The 22889-nt window shown below is 38.1% G+C and overlaps 1 protein-coding gene across 1 annotated transcript; it reads left to right on the top strand.

The window, feature by feature from the left end:
* Positions 1-405: 405 nt before the first annotated feature.
* On the top strand, positions 406-21746 carry spata17 (spermatogenesis associated 17). Its single transcript, XM_006779909.2, has 9 exons — positions 406-499; positions 1119-1208; positions 2326-2407; positions 3803-3853; positions 5961-6064; positions 12391-12514; positions 16714-16956; positions 20608-20744; positions 21595-21746. The coding sequence occupies exons 1-8, from the start codon at positions 432-434 to the stop codon at positions 20707-20709; spliced, it is 864 nt and encodes a 287-aa protein (XP_006779972.3). The 5' UTR covers positions 406-431; the 3' UTR covers positions 20710-20744; positions 21595-21746.
* Positions 21747-22889: the final 1143 nt, after the last annotated feature.

The following is a 22889-nucleotide window of genomic DNA, read 5'->3' as shown; positions in this document are numbered from 1 at the left end:
AGTGGGAAGTGGTTTGCAGGACGAAAAAGAAAATTTGATTTTTTTGTGAAGTTTTTATTTCTATCGTGGATTACTTTTGGAATTTATGGTTAAATTATAATTAATTATTTTTGTCCATTAAAGAAGCTTTTACAGCTGCTAAACAGCACTCATAGATAAACATTCAGCTCATCCATTACAACTCAACCATGACTCCATGAATGTATGTAGACTGCATATAAAATGTAAACTTGTTTGCATACAGCGTATGATATTAACCCAATTCGGTTACTGGAATCTGTTTAAACGCTTTACAATAGTCGAAATGACAGGAAATGTACACGTTAGGAGGAACTTTCCCTTTTCCTATGACTTTTGAACGCATCTGCAGCACCCTGGGAAACACCTGTGTTGTCAAGACAACAAGTAAACTCTCGCTTGAGTACGCCGACATGGCGGAGCTGTTGAAAATAAAACGCGAATTTGAAGAGTTCCAAAAGGAATACTACTATAGAAACAGGTATGTATTAATGATTTACATAACTATATATGGATACGTTTAATTGCTTTATGAGTTCTTGTTAGCAGTTTAGCAGTCAGCATTTAGCAAAGATCACCCAGAACTAAGGCTAGCGTCATGCGTCTACTGTGTATGCTAATAAGCTTTTGCGGTCCTGTTTTGGCGTTACAATGCAAGTTTTTGGTTCCCTAAGAATGACAGTAATGCTCAGAAGCACCCTAAGAGTAAGCCACACAAATGGGGCAAAAGCAAAGTTTAGCTGTGTAACTTGCCAGTAAAAATGTGTTGTTGTTTTTTGTTTGTTTGTTTACGTATGAAGGACTTACTATCGCCTCTCCCAAAGGGTTGAGCTAAACTCAAAGGAAAGTGGCGTTTAGTCTCCAAATGTTGAAAGATTTTAATAATCGGTGTTATAATGAAGCTTAATATGCATTTTTCAGAAAATTCGTAAGTCAGCTATGATAACAATGTATTCTCTTTACTGTATATCGTGCATGCTATGCTGCCATGCGTAGTAAACTCCAATGGCCCATTTTGAGCCAGGCGAAGATCCCCCTCTGCAAGCCATGTTTTGAATAGTAACATTAGTGTGATATATTTTTGTGTTTATGTATTTCAGAGAAGCTGATGAGAACAGAGAGAAGGAGAACCAGGCCGCCACCCAGATCCAGAGCTGGTTCAGAGGCTGCAAGGTGCGGGCTTACCTCAGGTATGGTATATCTCTGTGATCCGATTTGTATCTGTAATCCATAAAAAAGACTTTTGGTGCTCATGCAAAAACAAAACAGACATTCATTTTATTTATCAATGTAAGTGTAGTTCCTTTGGAGTTGTAAAACACTCAGACAGGCTGTAAGAGTTCATATCAAGGGAAACCCTGATATTAGCTCACTACCATAATTATCCCACTTCCAGAAGTTTGCAAATGGCCTGGAGGAATAAATGTCGCTTGCACTCTATGCTCTTTTCTCACACAGAGAAATAAATGTCTCTATCTCTGTGCTTGTTCCCATACTGTGACCCTAGCACCATTCTGCAGGGTCAGCAGACAAACTTCCAGACAGTAGGTTAATTCAGATTACTTTAGTTAATTGATCAATGCGTTAAGTGGATAATTAGCAACAGTTTTAGCTGCCTAAGTGCAACTCCGGGGTTGTGCTAGCCCCACTATAAGCATTGATTTTCTGGGCATATAAATGGCCTTTTGGAAATTGATGGCCTCATTGGAGGCAGAGAATCGCAGTGGACTTGCATTTAGAGTATGTTTGAAGATGAATACAAATGTGTACCGCTGACTAAAGGAGGTGGAAGGCTCATCGGACATGATCGAAAAGCCTGCGAGAGCACGAATGGTCTATATATGTGTGTGTGTCTGTGTGTGTGTGTGTGTGTGAGTGCATGTGTGTTTGTGACGTCTTGTATTTGTAAGCATAATGTTTCCCTGACCTTTCATTTGAGCCTTTTCACAACCTTAAATTTGTATGCAGAAAATCACTTTCTTTTTATTGTTTTCCCTAAAAAAAAAGTTTATGTTAGGAAGTTAAATTAATTGAATAATTAATCAATTAATTCTAGATAAAGGTATTTTTTTTAGCTTATTCATAACTATGGAAACTTTCTATTTCATGCTTTGTTAGGATTGAGCTTTCTGGGGGAGGGTTGCAGAATTGCTTAATTTCTCAGCTTAAACAACCTTGTTAATGACCAGTGAAATCTGCCTTTTACTTCCCTTACGTGTTTCTGAATAACTTTTTCCAGGGTTTCCTTCAGTTTAACTACTAAAAAAACATCCACCCAATCCTCTCCTCAATTTGATTTTATTACAGCCATCTGCACAAGAAGGCAATCATTATACAGAAGATATGGCGGGGCTTCACAGCAAGGGCACGTGTCAGACAAATGGTGAAGGTAAGCCAGTGCCTGGAACGACTATAGATATATTGATTATGCTATGATAGCACGCATTAGAATTCAATTGCTATATTCCTAGAGTCCCTGCGTCTGACCTTAAGAAATATAATTCACCCATTACACATTAGGAAATTAGCACTTTGGAAAAATGATGCATTATGATAAGGAATTCCATCTATTTCACAATTCTTGGGATGCATATAGAAAAAAGAAAAGAGTTGTGTATCTATGTGTGTATGTGTATGCTTTAGTAAAACAAGGCCCCATTTTCAGCATATTGCCTCCAACTGCTTCTTAATTGAACAGATTGTTGATACCGGATCCAATACCCAGCGCTCTCACGTATAATTTTCCCCTGGATTGAGTTTTGTAAACGTATCACAACAAGCTATTTATCATGCCTGTAAATTGACTGTTTGCTAAAGCATAACTGCCAGCCGCCGTTTGGGAGGCGTTCAAGAAATGGAAGGGTGGTGGTGGAGGGGGGGTGTTGAAATGAACAATGAAGGATGTGTCACAACACACATATGGGCTAAAAAGAGGCTGTTTGGTCTCATTTGGAAACAGACAAGCGCTAATTTGAATCACTCAAAATTGCCACAGTGCACTGTTTTGAAATTAGCCCTGAGAGATTCTACTCTTCACCACTTTTATCTCTCTGTGTCTTTTTCTCTCGTGCGGACCTTATCATGTGTAATGTGATGTGCACAAAGCCTCTTCTCAAAACATCAAGCTGAATTTACAACCTCCTTTCAAGTCTTTGTCTTCCATCTCCTTCCTCTTTTTCCTCTCTTCCTTGTCGTTATTAAAAAAGACGTGTTGAGATATGAATCCCTTTTATGGCCCACACTCCAGTTTGCTCCTGAAATGTGCTCCCAGTGGTTGCCTGGCACGTTTGGAGTGCGATGGCTCGTTGAGTATGTTGCTGAATATTCTCTGGCCTTTTGTTAGTCTGTTCTGTGGCAGTGCTGTCATTGATTATGAAATCCAGAGGAGAGCGTTTGGCCGTCATACATCTCCATTAGCGCGCTGCTTGACTACCATAGATTTTCTTGGCCCTTGTCTGTGTTAGTGTATTAAGAGAGTACTGTCCTCCCCTTGATAGAAAGTCCCACTAACCACTCTCTCTCTCTCCTTTTTTCTCTCTTTGTCTCTGTCTCTCTTCTGCTCTCTCTCCATCCCTCTGACTTTTTCTCGTTCCTCTTGTCTCTCTTGCTTTCCCGCTCTCCTTTTCTGCCCCCTTCCCTCCTCCCTCCACTCTACAGTGGCCCTATCTATGCTGCCTGTGCAATGTATTATGTATAAAGAGCTCTTTATCTTTGACGCCTGCTGTGGACAGATCAGAGGGTTGGGAGACAAGATGTAACACCATCGTTTCCTTTGTGTTCACAGGCGGCATATTTTATCATGAAGATGAATTTCTACGAGGAGATGGCGGTCAGGGTAAATATCACCACACTGTCTTGTTTTAGCAAATGGAGTGTCGTGGTGGGGGGACACTCTGTTGCTCTCTGTATGTGGGAGCCCCTGTGAGTAGCAGCCCATAAGCATCATACCTCTAAATTTGTTTAATCCTTTGTTGGCCATTTTTCTCCCTTTTTAAGTGCAGCATCATGTTGGTAATCCAGTATAATTTATTATTATTAAAAACCCTATAAAAATGGACAGATTTCTATATCAAAATGACCTATCATATTTATGTCTCAAACCACAGCGAATATTTTATATATAACGTTAAAAACTCTGTTTTAGAAACTTTTTTTTTCACTTTGCTTAAATGGTCATGGCCCTGAAATACTGTCTTTATCCCTGAACACCTACTACTGTTCAACTCATAAATCATAGCTCTGTGGTTGTGAGTGATGCTTTGGCACTTTTACACAAGGATATTGCCTAGAAATCTTATATTTTAACAATTCCATATAGGCCTTCTCTTTTGGTGAATGGTTTCATGCCTAAACCATTAAAGGGTTTTATAGACCAACAAAAGAATTTACCAGTGTTTATTGAAGAGAGAGATTCACTGTCCAGCTGGAAAGAGATGTTTATAATATTTTCGTATTGGTGGAAAAGCCGGGGAACTGAGGGCTTTACGTTTTACACATAATAGGAACCCAAACAAATAAAGCTCCCTGCCCTGCTTTTACAATAAATTTCACATTATAGGAGAGACATAGATTCACGAATAATGTTTGACCCAGCTGTTTAGGTCACAGGGTGAAAGTTCAAAGGTGATGTCGACATGTGGTCCAAAAGAGAAGCTACTGAAATAAGAGACCTATTTTATCTATGAAAATAACCACAATTTCCTATAGGACACAATAGGAATTTTAATGGAGAACTGTGTTAAAATGACTGGTGCTTAGAGGTTACCAATGCGAGAAAGTACTGGGTTTAAACCCCAGAAGGGCCAAGTGAGCCTTTTCTGCGCTGAGTGTATTCTCTGTGTCTGTCTGGGGGTTTTCCGGGTGATCCAGTTTTCTCCCACTGCCCTTGACCAAGGCTTTAGCCTCATATGTGAAATTGGTCCCTTGGTGTTGGACTGTGTACTGCCCACAGCACCTAAAGAGAAGTCATGGGGCAAATCCAAAGACAAAAATTCTCAAAACAGATTGATTACATGTGACTTTAGACTTTAGAAAGTTCATAATAAATTAAAGGACAATAAGGGAAATACATGAAGTATCTGGCCTTTTTTATGATGCCACCTGTTGAAACTTTTCTACTATTTACACCAGACATACAGATGTAGTACTTAATACCTGCAATATAAGTCTTGATCCCATGTCTTCTGACAAAATACAAAAACAAATGAGAGAAAGACATTTTCACTTTTTTGCCAAATAAGTATATATTGTATAAATGAAGAAAAAGAAACCCACAAAGCACACCCAACACATACAATCATCTGAGAACCCCCTTGTGACATTTTCTTTAAATCAATTTTAACTCTATTTCTTTTTCTCTCCCCTCCTGATGTCTTTATCTTGGTGTGGTAGCTAACAGAGGATAATGTATTAAGGCCGTAATAGAAACCAGTGTTTACATGCCGCACCTCGTATTTGTATTAGATTCAACAGCATCGATTTCACTAGTCAACAAAGGTCAGCAAGAACTCGGGAGGCGGCAATTACTTTATTTAAAATTATCTATTGACTGGCAGATCAATGCTAATTCTCATTTTGCTCTTTGTTGTTTTTCCCTATCCTTTACTTCTCCTCTTCTTTCTTCTTCTCTCTTCTCATACCGTGATTATTCTTTTACCTGCCATTGTTTTAATCTCCTAATTAGTCTGAAGGACGTCCGCCCCTTTGCTTTAAAATGGTCAACTGTTGTGTGTGGGTGTGTTCTGGCTAATCTGCAGCCTCCTCAATCAGTGTGGATGATGCAGTTAAATACATGGTGATGTGACAGTTTGACAGTCTGTCTCTCTCGTGCTGGATTGTCCCTCTGAAAGTAGGGATTGTATAGTTTATTAACAATGGTTTAAAAAGTGTCCTACTTAAATGTTACATTTAAACTTCATAAAAACTTCTGTAATCCCACACAGATCCAGCGGACATGGAGAGGATTCTTTGTGAGGAAGTATATCCATAACTTCTATGCACGAAAAAAGTATATGGAAGGACTTGTCATGAAAAATGAACTAGTCAGGTGAGAAAAAATAGTTTCATTTATGAGACCTTAAGAGACCTGAATTAATTTTTATCTTTTTATTTGGTTTTATTTTCCTGAAACTCGCTTGAAGTTCTGTTGCTTTTGTCTTTCTCACATGGCCACTACATGTGTCAGCATTCTTCTAGATAGATTATAACTGATATAATACAATATCTTCAATTAAAGGAAGCAAACATGGGGTACTTTTTTTGCACAAAGGAATGCAAACTGGAAAGGAAAAAAACTTAGCCTTAATATGTTCTGTTAGAACATGGTGTATCTTTTCCCACTGACTAGAGCCTATTATATAGCCTATCAATCAAAATGAATTGATTTGATTAATGTAAAGACAGTTGTCTGAAAGGTGTATTGTGTATGCTTAACCAAAACACATGACTGGAGTAACGGAAAAGGAAAAGTGAGGATATGAAAGAGACTGAGAGACAAAGAGAAGAGAAAGACAGAAGAGAGAGAGAGAAGTCCTCTAAAGCGCTTGAGGCTAAGAGAGAAGTGAACGATGTGAAGAAATTAAAAATTAGCCTCTGATTTGAACCGCAGCTCGTGCATTAATAAAACATCCTGCGCTTCAGGGCTTACTGCTAGAGATACACCATCTTTTATTTTTGACAAAAAAAACCATCACGTTTAGCTAATAGTCACATTTTTAATGTTGCTAATATATTTTACAGGAAAATATCTTTAGGCTTCCTGCTAAAATTAAATGTAAATTTGTTAAAGTGCTCCTTGGATCACCGATTCTCCCCCCCTCACTTCCCCAGCAGCGTTTTACCTTTCCTCCACGCTCTTTGCCCCTTTTAGAAATAGGAGTGACTAGGCTGTTAAAGTCCATCATGGAAGAGTTGCTGCTATAATATAACACAAAAATGAGCACACACAAAGACATGTCAACTACGTTAAGTATTCTGACCAGTCACTGGCATTATTTTGCTTGTAATGTCTTAATGAAATTTAAAACATTACAAAAGTACAAAAAATAATTCATAGTAAAAAGTATTCATAATCAGGCCAAATTTTAACCACACTGTAATAAAGCTACAATAAGGAAACAATCAGACCATTGATCTGAACTGAACATCACTTCATAGGACTAGATCAGATTAATTCAGAAGTATGCAAGCTATAGCTTTTAGTTTGCAAGGACCTTGCCTAAACAGTATATGCATATACTGTGGCTCCTGTCTCTTTGCACCTTTTGCACAACTTACAACAGTTAACAAAAATCATAGGAATTGAAATTTAGAAACAAGGAGCTGTAAGGATAAAGTGACCAGCTATGTGATGCTATTTCATTTTAGGATTCTGGTCTTATGCTTTTGTTATCAGCTGTGATACATTCACACTCTTACTCATACACACATTTATGCAAAAACACACATGCACATGCAGCCCCTCCTCCACAGTGGTTTGGGGTACGAGGTCACTTTCACTTCACTTAATCACATGTTTATTTAGTGCTGCTGGGGTCACGATCAATTAACGCCGTGCCGGCATTTATTTAAAATATCCTTTCTCTGTTAGCTGCTAAGCCCTCGGATTGCACACTGCCTGATCACTAACCCTGCAAAGGTCTGCTTTTTAATCCATCACCATGCTCCCTGCCTCCGCAAGTCTGTCCGTCTGTCCGTCTGTCCAACCACTGCATAAATTAATAAATTCAAAGTCAGATGAATGATCTCCATTTATTGAAGGCTGATCAGCTGTGCATGGTAATGATGTAGGAGTATTGCATATTTTCCCTTCACTGTCTTTGTCCTTTTTCATTCTGATTCTCCATTCCAATCTCTTTCTCATGACAGAGCTATCCAGTTCAAAACCATCTGTATCATTTCATTAGGTACAACTAATCCACGCCACTTACACCATCCTCTTTTATCCACCGCCCTCTCTCCGCCTCCCTTTCTTAATCTCTGCCTCTTGCCTCTCTCTTTCTCAATCTATTTTGTTCGATATCTTTCTCTCTTGCTCTCCTTGCCACAGGTTCACTATGCTTTAGTGTCCATCCTCATTCATCCTTCCTCTCCTTCTGCATAGCCTAATGAAGTCAGGACCCCAGTGCAGTCCCCACTCTGCCACAGTTTTCCTTGATACCCCAACAATTTATCACTTTGTCAGGGAGACACTTAAAGTTCCTGGGCTTTAATAAGGGCATGCTGTGGGACGATGGGGGCAATTAGGAAAGCGGAGCAAGTCCGCTTTGCATATTTACTAAATGTGCTGGTGTCATCGTTGCTGCCACTAGCACGGCCTGTTGACTGCATGAATTATTCCTCTATCTGCAATAAACAGCGGGGTAATTATTACTGCCATAATCAGATAAATAATTCTCCCTGTGATGTTGCAACAACATAGTGAAATCTTTTTACTTATCCTAAAGAGTGCTAAAAAAGGAGGCTCAGAGAGAATTTATGGACTGTCACTAGGCTGAAAAGCACAAGTGTTTTCTTTTCTTCTTTTCTTTTGTGCTGTGCTGTGTCTCTTCGTCTGTCTACTTTTTTCCTGTTTCCCTTCATTCCAGCCTTCTTCACTCCTCCATCTCTTGTGTCCCTCTCAAGGACATTCATGAAAGGAGAGCTGCTATGTCGGAGAGAGTGTGGGTCTGCCCTGCGATCACTCTCCCCTTCTATGCGTCAGTCTTTCTTTTACTGCTTTTCCCTTCTGATCCAGTTTGGATGCAGACAAGTTCTCTCTTCAGTCTGATTGGATTTATATATTCGCTACGTGTGTGTCTGTTGAAGTTTAATGTGGATGCACTGCTACTTGTCTCTTAAGAAAATTACTTTGCGAGTGAACAGTGGACAAAAGTCTGTAATATATTTGAAATTATTTGTTTTTTTCCTCTCAGTTTATTGAATGTGGATTAGCGATATTATCAAAGCTGGGGTTAATTGTTTGCTTAAACACCTTTGGGTGGCATTAGTTTTACTACTTTAGTGAATTAGTTAATCAATCGGTCAGTCACTTAAATGGAAAGGCTATGTTATGAGGGTGTTCAAGGCTCAATACATTGAGCTGGCCACTGTCTAAATTGACTTGCTGACTACCCTCTCATTGCCAGCTATTGAATCATTCAATTGGAGCAATTAAAACAGCCAATCAGGTCAAGCCTCCATTAAATATTTAGAACCTGGCCAATTAGCTGCTCTGGTGCTGGCCTGTATGACCGAAGGTGTGGCCTGCTGTCCCACAATGCCTCACTCTCTGATGTTCCATTACTCCTCGATCCCCTGTTTTGAACCAGAGATTAAATTATTGAGGAAGAAGTGAGAAATGTGGCTGTATTATATTAGACATTTAAATAAGTTAGAAATCCAGGGTGAAAATGTCAGTAAGGGTTTCAGTCATTTAAAAGTACTTCAGGTATGTTTGATTAACTTGTCCAGCGGTTCAGCAGCCATTAAACATAATCTCTAGCCACAGTGCTTCAGGAATACAACATGACAGGCTTAGCACATTATATGTGCCTAATGTTCATAATTGTTATTCAGTTTTTATTTTATGTCATATATCTATTTTATTGTCACATAATATAAATGACAGAATATCATGATTCATGAATCATAAATATATTTAGTAATATATTTATATAATTGGTGTTTCAACACCAATTAATGAATGAAAGTTTGAATATTTTTGTGACATTATTGTATTATTTAATTGCACATCATCGCATTTCAAAATTGTTCATGAATGATTATGTTTAGCCCTTTGTTGCACCTCCAGCAGTGGTACAGTATAGTTTAATGTTACTGGGATTAATGCAGTGATTTTTATCCGGCTCACTGCTAATTGTGTGGCACGAAGAATAGCGTAGATGCAGCTTTGCACAAACAGCTGGAGAGAGACAGAGAGAGGCACCAGGGAGTTTATTTAATTTCTTAAACATGAAAAGATAGGGGACTACCAAATCAAGGTTCACATAGACCAATTAATGATTTATCCTGTTGTAATTAGGTATCAGCTGTAAAGCTGCTTTTTTATCTCCTTATTATAGGTAAAAGTGTTCTTTTTTACTTTTACCTTTTTTTTGTGTGTAAAATATTTAATATGCATAGTACATTACATCAAATACTGTTAACATGAACTGTTTACTGATAATAATCAATATAACTTTATCTATTTTTAATGTATTATAGTAAATCTATACATATGTGTGTATATACATATGTGTATAATTTTGGTTAAAACTAGCAATTAATTTTTTTTCTTTACAAGAAATTAACTTAGGCTGATAAACCAGACGTAGCACATGTTCCAGAGCTGTTCCAGAGTTAAACATAGTGTTTCTTTCTTTCTTTTCACTTTTACTCAGTCAGTCGCACACACATTTATAAACACAGACACACACGCGCACACACACAGGCGCGAGGGCATGTGCTGCTTGCTGAACAGGGCTAACGAGGGTTGTATGTTGTGGCGGCTGGTTGGGTCGACACAGATCGAGGTGCCTTCAGCCGTTACAAATCTGTTTGGCTTTTGTCCACTACAGAGCAATTAATAACACTGGGGCTGGGGATAGGGAAGCAAAGGTCACTCATTGAGCACCCCCCCCCCAAACACACACATATATAGATACATATACACATACAAGCAAGTGTACATTTAGTATAAAAACAGATACACATTTGCATATTTATGATAAATGCACAAACTGCTACATTCTCAGTTAAACTGTTTCAGCCCAGAGACATATGTATGAAAATATGAACATATGAACAAAGGTCATGATCCCCTGACACATTACTACAAGCTTTTTAAGGTGCTATTAAGAATTGAGCAAACAGAAATGACTACATATATACAGACATGCACATATCGTGGACAACACCGTCCCTAAACCAGGACTTTAAATGTTACATTAATAAGTAATATCCCTGTTAGCTAGGTGGACAAATAGAGGCCAAGCAACCTCAATATTTACTCCCCACACACCTACACTATATTAAATTACTGTATTTAATATTACACAAATGGACATATTTAGATTCACTCTTCTTCTTTACACACCTGCAAGCATTTTTCATTTATTTTGTAATTGAGTCTGGTGCTGAAGAATGAATGAGAAAGCACAGGCAATGGGAATTTGTTGTGATTTGTTTTTAAATGTCAGTAGCCACAGAATGTGTTAACCTCAGATTACTGACACACTTTGAATACCCTGATTCTTCTATGGAGGATTGTAATTGAAAACAGAAGTTGGGTAGAGGGGGAAAAAAAACAGCGGAGAAGAAGTAAGGAAAAAAGGAGGGAAACAGACACGGGATTCTTGATGAGCTATGGTTAAACTCTTATTGGTATTGTGCTCTTGGAATTAAATTGGTTTTACTCGTGCTTTGTGTGTGTGTGTGTGTTTATGTTATGACGACATGTGTGTATTTAGTAATTGTTTCCAATTCCCCTTTTAAGTTATCACCACTTTGTAACAACATTGCTGTGTGGTTGTGGAATTAAATTGCTGTGTGTATGGGGTTTTAATGCATCCCATTTAGCCAGCTTCGCTTAACAGATGTCATAGACAGACCTGTCCTGGCTGCCATGATGAAATATATCAATCATCCTCCCACTTATAGCCTCTTACGCTCTTACTTTGCCTTTTTTTTCTTCTTCTATGCAGTGTCATTCTGTTGTTTTTGCCCCAGAGCTTCTCTGTCTTTCCATGTATGCCTCAGTGTGATTGGATAGTTTTTTTCCCTCATCTGAAGGACACTTTAGGGAATTGTCAGCTTTACGACCAACAACTGTTTCCCAAATACATAGTAACACATGCACAGATGTACTTGTCTGAAGTTTACACCGTTTACAAGTTATTGATTTATTTGGTGTTAAGATATAGTACTTCGTAAGGTGAATCCTCAGAAAATGTGTAATATAACACATTAATGTAGTATTAAAAAAACATTAAGCTTACTTGTTAAATCAAGTGGTATAGAGTTAAATGTAATCAAAATACAGAGTAATGTGCATTTAGTCATTGTCATTCACAAAACATACTGTACATGAGTATATAAATATGATGAGTTATTTCTACTATATGAATTATAATGATTGACAACTTAGGAATTGGAGAAATTATGTCTTAACTGTTATTTTTTTATTTTATTTTTTTTATGCTATTGTTCACGTGTTATTGTAAGGTGACCTTGAGGGTCTGAAAGGCGCTTATAAATAAAATGTATTATTATTATTATTATTATTGTGTAAAATGATTTAAATTTATTATACATGTCTAACTAATGCATACCTATTGTAAAGCCTAATGAATCCGAAGTGCAAGAATCTTTGTGTGTGGTTTATGTTCCCTGCAGGAGGGAGCTTGATCAGCTGGAAGAACTCCAGAAAAGGGAGAGAGAGTGTCTGGATATGGTGAAAGAGCACACAGCCAAAGTCTATCAAGCTCATCGGTTACATCATCTCCTCAGTACAAAGCAGGTGGGCTTATGGAAACATAAACACATTCACTTTTGCACACATTTTACAACAATGTTATAATGATTAGACTAATATTTAACCAGAGGGAAATGTACATATTAATTTTATGTTAACCAGAGCTACATGAAAATAGCGCAGTTTAATAAAAATACTGTAATTAATAAAAAATTGTTGGACTAGTGACAGTAACACGTATTGACTTTGTAATTCCAAAGTGACCTTAACTGCGGTTATGTATGGATGCAAAGTCACTTCAGATGACACGAGAAACGCATCCCTGTGGATTGACTTCACATTTGTGTAGCACTCACCCATACAGCTATGCACAATTATGTGCATGCTCATATACATATGCAGGCACACACATGGGCATTGAGCTCAACATTACAGAGAGGTGGGTTTCTACAGAAACTGGCTACACAGAGAAATACCACAGACCTTTTCCTTTCTATTAGTCAACAGAAGTGGGCTGTGTGGAGTTCAGTTGTGCATGTGCAAACATAAGTGTGAGTCCTCACGGTTGTTCTGATGTGCTCAGTCTGATGCTTCCCATGGCAAAAGTGTGCACATTTGTAAATGGTAAATGGAGTGGTACTTATATAGTGCTTTTTTACTCTATTTGAGCGCTCAGAGCACTTTTTTTTACCATATGCATCATTCAACATTTCACACACACACATCATGCTTTTCTCTATGCCTAAGCATTTTTAACTTGGCAGCCACACACTCTTAGTCCAGTGGATGAATTGGAAATAACTCATTGTTTAGTATCATTCCCAAGGATAAAGCAACAGACTAGAGAATCTGGGGATCAAACCACCATCTTTCCAGTTAGCGGGCAAGCCATTCTTCCTCCTGAGCCACAGCTATCCTTGTGTTCATATGTGTGTGGCATCTACGCATCTTTGTGACTCCTCACTGTGATAATAATGAAGACAAAGCACAGTGGTCACTGTTGATTCAGCACTAGCATTCTGCTTGCTCTCTCTCTCTCTCTATTTGTCTCGTGTCTTTACAACTAGCATCATCATTACCTGTCTTGCTGTCTACTGTCCTCAGACATCCCATGTTCACCGAAGACGCATACATACACAAAACTTTCACACAATTGCATGGAGTTGATGTAAGCTGGAATGAGGTTAAGTTCGCAGTTTTTACACATCAGGCTTGATTCTTAAAATACTTTAACTCGTGGGTATCCACATAATTTGTGTTACGTTCCTGTAACTCTGTTATTGTTATTTTTAAGTACACGCTAGAAAGAATGAAAGTTTATGTGCTCTTCTCCGCCCTCTGTCCATCTTTCTCTATATACTTCCCTCTCTTTCCCTGCATATGGCAGGGGACTCTTTCCCTTCGTAGCTCTGACCTTGTCAGCAGTGAATAGATGGCTCTCCCACACAGTTCATCCTTTCTCACTTCTCAGACCCCAGCCCACACACACACACACACACACACACCAAAATACACAGACTCACATCCAGCTTACCAAAAGGCCCCAAGTCCCTCTGACAGAGACAGAGATGCTGTGTTCCTGGGGTCAACATCATTGCTCTTCCCGTAGCTAGGTTGGTACTTGGTACTTTTTGGGCTTATGTGTTGTGTTTGTGTATTCGTGTGTGTCTTTAGGGGTGGTGAGATTTACTTTTGTTTATGCGTTGTGTGTATCTGTGTATTTTGCTGGCTTTCTGTCACTTCCTATTTGACTTGTGTACTGTCATCCCTAAAGCAGAACATTTCTCCTGTAGTTTCAAGCAATTTCCAAGATACTGATTGGTGTTGATCATATAAACTATTCTTATGACTACTCAGTCCACACTTTTAATTAGTTTACTACTCTATTGGGGTGAGGCATAACATTTGCTAATTTTGTTTTTTATCTATAAGTAAGAACCTTGTTAATATAAGTGAGGACACTTATTATTATTGGTTGTAGAAATATATTTGACAACTGATTCAAGATATTTTTGTTCTCAAGAGGGACCCTATACATGATTGATTACTGATTTTGATTATTAGTGAAAAGTTGCCCCACTGTCACTTTGAAATTTTAGTCACTGCTTAGCAGCTAGCCTGGGACCTGTTTATCTGTCACCACTGTTTTCGACTGCAACTGGCAGTCTAACAGTGGTACTTCCTTTGCTTTGAATGTCCCCTGCAATCTAGAGGAGTTCTCTAATGAGAAGAATGAGTTTACTGAATCAGCAGAGCAGAGCAAGTACTACTCTTAACAACTAAAATCCATGATGGTGTAGTTGTCCTCATCAGAAGTCCTAGTTTGGGATAAGATTCACTAGAGGTGCATGTAATTATATTGCTTCATTATTAAAAGTAAAATATTTGCAGAACACAACTTTTTAAATGTTACTTTATAGTGTAAGATTCATCTAAGAAAGCACACGTGTATGCATATATACATGATTACATATATGCGCATGCACATATTCTGCCATTACATATAGGATCTAAACCTATGGGAAACTATGACGTTGTATAATAACTACTTTCAACTACTCCCTTAGTCACAAGGAGTTTTGATTTGGTAGATTTTCACATTGGATGTCCTTCCTGACACAATCCCCCAAGTTGTTTGTATCAACACCACTATTTTTTGTAAATAGGTACGTATTGTGCTATTATCAAGCTGTACCTACAACCCAGGGTCAAGAAAATTGCAGTGAATAAAGTGGAATTTCTTTCTTTTTTCTTATAACGCAATGGATGATATTCAGACCAAAAGTGCTTATGATCTAATAGTGACACATTTGCTATTTTACTAATTTGTTAATATGTTATTTTAGAAAGAGCGAGGTTTGGGTGGATGTAGTTAAAGCTGTATGTGTTTCTCCCTCTCCCTTTCCCTCTTGTTGCAGTCTTTTAGAGTGGAAAGCAGTGTTATTAGCATATAGAACAGGGACAGAGTGTTCCAACTCAAAGCTTTGGTCTGGTAATTAAGACACAGGCAAAAGAATAACTTTGGTTTGAATAATTATCATCAAGGCTGTCTGTGGCAAATCTGTACCCCAGTTCAGAATTAGAGAGGCACAGTTTTACGTATGTGTACTTGTGTGTGTTTAGGATTTTCATCTATCCATTTTTCTATTCTGTATTCATTTAAGATAACACCTTTTTAAAGTGGGGATATTTGGGGGAGGTTAATATGGATTACATGACCATTGATAGGGAAGAAGGCTGATGGAAAATTTTAACACAATTGATGTTTAGTAGCTAACAATTGTTTAGTCCCTGTCCCAGTAGGTGGCCATTCTGAGATTTGATATTCCTCTTCATAAACTGAATTATTTTTTTCTCCAAAATCTAAATTAAGTTATATATATTGATTTAGTACTAAAGCATCCATGTGGACAGCCAGTTGCTTCAAAATCAGTGCCCCAAAATCATTTTCGCTGTATGTCTATATCATTCCATAGAGCCTGTTTTTTTTATTTCATATTTTTAGGTGCAGTACATTGTTATTAAATGCTGCTGAGCAGCATTTAAATGCTGCTGCATGTCTTTTAACAGGTGCTAGAATGTATGAACATATCACTCCAGTTTTAGGAAATTTACACTGGCTCCCTGTTGATTATCGTATTCATTTTGAGATTCTTTTGCTTACTAGTTTTAAATGGTATGGTGCCCAATTATTTAAGCAAACTCTTCAACATGTTTAACCCCAAAAGAGCCCTGAGATCGTCCAGCCAGATGCTCTTAGTACAACTGAGGTCTCAATTGAAGCATAGAGGAGATCGGGCCTTCGCAGTCGCGGCACCTAGACTCTGGAATAACTTGCCAGATGATATTCGTACTTCAGAGTCTATTCAGTCTTTCAAATCACATCTTAAAATTCACTGTTTATGTTGGCTTTTAATTCAAGTTCAGTTTGAGTACCATCAGGCTTGTTTTATGTTTGTTATGGGGTTTTTTGTTTTCATGTTATACATTGTCATTGCCTCATCTCATTTATTTGTATTTGCTTTTCTATTGTTTTCTCATGGTCTTAACTAATTGTGAAGCACTTTGGTCAACTAAATTGCTTTTAAATGTGCTATAGAAATAAATTTAATTTGATTTTGATTCATTAATTTAAAAAAATGTAATTACTAGTAAGAAATACATTTTAATCTAATGACTTTAAAATCCTAATTTAATGTTTTCACGCTTTTACCCTCTCTCTCTCTCTTTTTCTGTTTCCTCAGTGCCCAGGGGTCTTCAACTCTCCATTCAGACCAGCTCCTCATGAGATGGAGCTGCTGCTGAGGCAGCAGGTCAAGTACCAGGCCCCCACCAGGCTGGCCTCCAGGGGCAAGGCTTGTCTCTTGGGCATCCCAAGCTCAACAAGCTCTAGTTTCCCTGAGACTCTTGGATCCCCATTGATCAAAACCTCTAGAACTTACAGCTCCAGGCCCATACTGCCTCCCATTGCTAACAAGACACAGCAGGTGACGGTGGTCAAAACGTTGCCTATAAAAGACATAAACAACTAGAAAAAAGATAAATACAGCAGTATAAAAGCAGATATACAAGAGATGAGATGTGATGTGTGAAAAACTGGATTCAAGCATGTTCAAGAGGTGAAACAGACTGTTAGTTTAACAAAGTATCATACTAATTATTAAAGCCTCCAACATCACCTTCCTTCCTCATGGGGGATAGTTCTTGATGAAAGCAGAGATCCTTTAAAACTCCTTTTAAAGAAGAATGACATCATTAAAGCATGGCAGACAGCTCTCCTGGGGGCTACTGCATAGAGTCGTTTAGTGCCTTTATTTCAATGAGTACTCTGTGGGACTATGTAGTTATGTGTTACTATATTTGTGCACCACAGTGTGTGTGTGTGTGTGTGTGTGTGTGTGTGTGTGTGTGTGTGTGTGTGTGCGTGCGTGCGTGCGTGCGTGCGTGTGTGTGTGTGTGTGTGTGTGTGTGTGTGTGTGTATTTTAAAATTGCATGCACAGCTCTGACTAGTGGCCCACAACAACATGATATGCGCTGTGTCAGGTAACGATTTAACTGTACAATTATCCACAATTTTGTTGTGCAGGTACAATGACAATAAAGGGCTCTTCTGTTCTAAATGTAAACTAATACACATTCACATACACATTCTACTTGAATTTGAAGTTTAGATGTATGTATTTGTTTCTGTATATTACAGATATATATGGATAATTTTGTTAAATTCCATGGAAACATGCATTATATTTCCATTAAGCAAATAAGCGACATATATACATTCAACAGAAATTAAAATTTAATTTGATAAATAATAAATGTAATAAATTAGTATTTTTCTGATCTTATATGTTGTGAACACATTTTCTTCATTTTTTACAGAAATTGTTTTAACAATATATTGCTTTGTCCAAAATGAACAAGAATAAGTGTTCATTTTAAAGAGTAAATTTTCATCAAAGACCTTTGGACATATCATAGAGAGAAAAGCACAGATTTGCCACTGTTTCATATTGAAGCATTGCTCATTATTGTAACTGTCACATAATTATGACGGTTACCGGTCAAAATGTGTACTATATTAATCCAGTGGCTGATAAAAATAGACGAACCCTGAGTTGCCACTATTTGAATATTTACTTAATATTTACTTAATTACTGAGAATTTGTCTTGGTTCAGTAAAGGATAATCCAGTGGTGTGTTTGTGACTGTGTGTGTCATGTGTCTGTGTTTGCATTTGTGTGTATGATGATGATTTGAGTGCTATTGAAGAGCAATATTTTCCCCTCTGTGGCTCTTTATGGCAAATTGCTTTCCCTAGTATTAGTTTCTAGTAATGTAAAACATAAGTGAGCAGAAATGAAGCGTATATTTGTCTCCTTTTATTAGCTGCAGTTCATACACTTACATACACATGCAGGCATGTCTCCAGCTGGCCGAAATGGGAATAGGTTTATTAATGGTGTCCTAGGAAAGTCTCTATGGTTGATATGAAGAATAATTGTCTATATTTATACATGTGTGCCTCATAGTGTGTCTTTTTTGTGTGTGTTCAGCTCGTGTCATTAGTGCAGGAAGTCCCCTTTTCTTTTGCACTCACCCCTACATCCCACACCCCCTCCATCTCTGGTGTGATAACTATCTAGTCGTGATGGATAAGGTTGAGGTGCTGGCTGTGGAAGTGGTCAGGCCAGGCCACTGATCCCGTGGTGATAGGAGCAAGGACAGGGTCTCTGTCTCTCTCCTCCTCATTCTCCCTCCTTTTTTTTAACACCAAACAACAACTGAAGGTCACCTTAAACATAGCAAAAACATTTAAGTTAATCTGCATTCCCAAAAGTTTAGCCGTTATTCGCACAAGTTCTTAAGTAATGTAGTCTTAGAGCATCCACTTTGAGATTTGACTTCGCTGGACACACGGACAACTCACACGAACACACACACACACACACACATTCACACATATATATTCCAACAAGCTTTTTCACCTTTGTTTTTGCACTTAGCCTGAACTCTTTTAGGCAGCTTTCTTGTAATCTGTAAGCAGTATTTGTATTTCTCCAGCCTTCTTGGACATAAATCCAGAGCTCTATGTTAGCTGGATGTACTTCATCAGTAATGTTGAGGTCCGGGCTCTGGGGAAGCCAATCCATGACAATCCAGTCTTCCATTGTGTGTTGTTGTTTTTTTGTTGTGGGTTTTTTGTGTTTTCTTTTTTAATCCAGATGTAGTTTTTTGTGCATTGGCAGTGTTTTTGGATCCATTGCCATGATGATCTCTTCTTCTTGTTTGACTCCTCAAACATTTTAAGGACAAACTGCACACCATACTGAGATGTGCCAAGTTTTCAGCTTATTAGCTCCATGGGAATCACTTTGTTAGCGCAAAAATACTATGCTATGCCTTTGAACTGTGTTATCTTCAGCATGTTCTCTAAATTTAACTAATAAATTGATAATAAGTGACAAAGTGCCTAAAGATACCAATTAAAATAGGTTCTTCGAAAAGTTGTCTGGTTTATCCCTTGAGTTAGATGCCTTTTTTATGATTGAGTGAATCACAGGTAAATGTAATGTGGCTTAATGAACAAACAAAAAGAGAGCCTGAAGAACTATTGTTCAAGACCACTTGTAAAAAATCACGAGAAAGTCTGTCTCCATGGAAGAAAAATAAAAAGAAATGAGGGGTCGCTCAAGACTTTTTAATTGTGTGTGTGTGTTTCTTCAGTTTACCTTAACAATTTAACAACATTAACACAGATATTATGTAAGTTGACTTCTTAAATAAACTGAGTTTAAATAAACTCAGCTTATTTAAGAAGCCAGACAATTCATAATTTAGTCTTTTTTGTTGAGATCACTGCTATATTTACAGAAAACCATTCCACACCCGACACCCATCCACTTACCCACCAATCTCAGCCATGGTCTGAGTAACCCTCATCCCTCTGGCCACTTACACAAAGACTCTATACTCCGAACAAGTCTTTTGCACAACATTCAAGCACTTTTCAACTTGTCATTGTTACTGTGTGCCTTTCTTTTGTTTATATATATATATATATATATATATATATATATATATATATATATATATATATATATATATATGTTCTTCTTGTTTGTTGGTTATTCCAGTCTTCTTACTATTTATATTTCGTGCACAATTGCTGCACTTTTAACAGGAAGAAAACTCTGGCAGAATCAGGCTCAGGGAGGGGCACCCATATGCTGGAACTGATTGGGGGTGAGGGGAAAAGAAGAGAACGGGGGGGGGGGGGGGGGGTGGGGGGGGGAAGATCCACTATCATATTCATTTAGATTTCAATTAACAAATCACCACAAAAGCCCAAATCATGATTTTAACCCATTGCAGACAGTGTCCTCATTGCTCCAAAACTGTCTTCTTTTTAACTGATACCCCTCCCATCCTCCTCTCTCCAAAATTGAACTAGCATGCTTGGTTTTACTTCTCCTGCCACTTGATCTTTTTTATTCTTTCTCTACACTTATCCTGTCTCCTGTCACAAGAGAATAGATGCAGAGGACTGACCTCTGTCTTTTTTTAATTCTGCAAAAGACTGATTTTGCGATCAGTTTTCGACTAATTTACTGTCTATTTTGTCTGTTCTTATTCCAGGGTCTTTACAGAGAAGCAGGAGAGGCTTGGAAGCAGCACTTGCATTGTCGTGAATTGATGTTATGTCTTCAGACCTCTTACATGCACCTAGAGGAGGCCTAGAATCAGCTACGTGAACTCGAGCCAGTGAGACTTAGGTTTGTACAGGAGTTCTCTGTCCGACCTGTCTGGATAATTCTTTTAGATTATATACAATATATTAGAACATTCATACATTAATCTAACATAATTCAGCTACATGTATGTCCAAGTCCCATTGTTTGGTGTGTTTTAACAGATATTATTTACTGCAAATAGTGTCTGTATTAACTTGATACTAGCAAGAAGCTGCTCTTTGAGTGAGCACTGCTGAAAGAGAGAGACACAATTTTTCATTGTGGGGTCTGTACAGAAATGTTACTAAAAACTTATAATAACATAATAATCCAGTGTAAGCTACATCCTTGCATGTGTCTTGTGTTGGTATTCGCCTCCTCCTTTTGATGCTCTATGTTAAATTGAGTTCAGTTTAAGCTGTATTTTATCAAAATACTGGTGTTACTGAAATGTGTGGAGCTCCACTCTAAACATTTAGGATCAAGATTCAGTGAAGCCCTACAGGACAAAAGAACAAAGCTTTGGCACTAAACTCACAGCTTTGTGCTGTCCATCTGTGCCAATTATGCGCTAATTCTGATAAAGTTGCTTGCTGGCATCCCTAATATAGCAAAGCTCCCAGCTGCAACTATCTCAGCTATTCTGGTGCAAAATAAGACATGCTTTCATAATTAAATATGCCACTATTTGCAGTAAATTGCTTCCCGCAAACTCTTAGTTTCAAAACTGACACTGCACCATCTCTAGTAAATCCTGACAGTAGTTTTATATCCATGGAGGGTTTTACACCAGTGAATCTAGCCCTATGAAAGTGAGAGACATAAAACTAATCTGAATTCCTGTGTGCACTATATTGTATAACTTTGCTATTTCTTGTTGTCTGACACCCAGAGGAACAGGAAGTACACTTCACCATTTGAGCCACAGCAGCAGTTCATTTCTTCATCCAGCCCATACCGGCAAGAGCTTCAGATGATTAATATACACTGGTTTTGAGAGGATGTATGATGAAAACTAAAAAGACTAAACAAAAAGAAAAAAAATCATTTGTTTGTTTATTTATTTAATTATCCCATGTAGAGGGAATGGTCTGAATGGGCTAAAAGCTGTTGTAATGGGTTTATATGGTTGAATTAGTTTGATCCTAAGGTATAATTCTTCTTCTAAGAAAGACATGAAAAAACAGAGCAGCACAACCTAAACCTTTCAACTTGTGTTGCACAAATTTGTCAAAAGTGACAGCAATTTAATAAATCGCCACTCTCCATCACACGCATATCTACACACACCCACACCCATATACACAATTCCCAGCTATGCCCTCCACTGCCCCTTCTCCATGTATACGTAAATGAGGTGTATGCATGGGTGTGTATGTGTGGGTATGTTAGTGAGAGAATGTGTGAGCGTGGGCCCTGCGGTCTGGTCCAGGCATTAGGTAATTGACTGTGTCTTTGCTCAAGGCCTTTCATGGATCACCGTCCTTTATTAGCTCACTTCCCAGCACACACACTCGCATACGTGCACACCCACACACACATACACAAAGTTCCCAGCAGCTCCACCCCAGCCCCTTACTCCCCACCAGCAACCAGACCCAATTGCCCGGAAACAAGGAGTGAAACAAGAGAGAGAGAGAGAGGAGCAAGGGAAAAAGGAGAGAGCAGCGACAGGGGAATGAACTAACACGGCCCCAGGAAGTGGAGATAAATAAGTATGAGGAGAGAGTGAGCGGGTGAACGGGGTCTCCTCAAACTGACAAGAGAAATTGAGGGAGTACGATCCATATTTCACTGTATCATGTTTGTCAAATACAATTTTAGGAAGGTTGTAGATCTGCATTGGTGGTAGTATTTTGACTTTGCCTATCGCCCTAGCCCCGTTTGGGTGAAAAGTACCTGTCTAGACAAAACAGGAAACAAATGTCCCAAATATGCTGTTGAACTAACGCAGGTTCATAGCAAAGCTGCATGGCAGTTTTAACTCTTTGTTAACAGGCATACCCACTGATTATCAAATAATATGTCGGTAAGTATAAGTGTGAATTAGAATGAGATATGGTAATTTAAATGGTGGGATGAGCCAGGATTCATTTATTAAGTTGATTCATTTGTTAGATAAGTATGTGTGTGTGTTTGCTGACATGTTTAGCTATTTTCTATTATTTTATTTTATTTCAAATCAAA

The sequence above is a fragment of the Neolamprologus brichardi genome, chromosome 1 (assembly GCF_056152115.1).
Source record: "Neolamprologus brichardi isolate AB-2024 chromosome 1, ASM5615211v1, whole genome shotgun sequence".
Classification (NCBI taxonomy): domain Eukaryota; kingdom Metazoa; phylum Chordata; class Actinopteri; order Cichliformes; family Cichlidae; genus Neolamprologus; species Neolamprologus brichardi.
The sequence above is the reverse complement of the archived record's forward strand: the minus strand, read 5'-3'. Positions and strand labels throughout refer to the sequence as shown.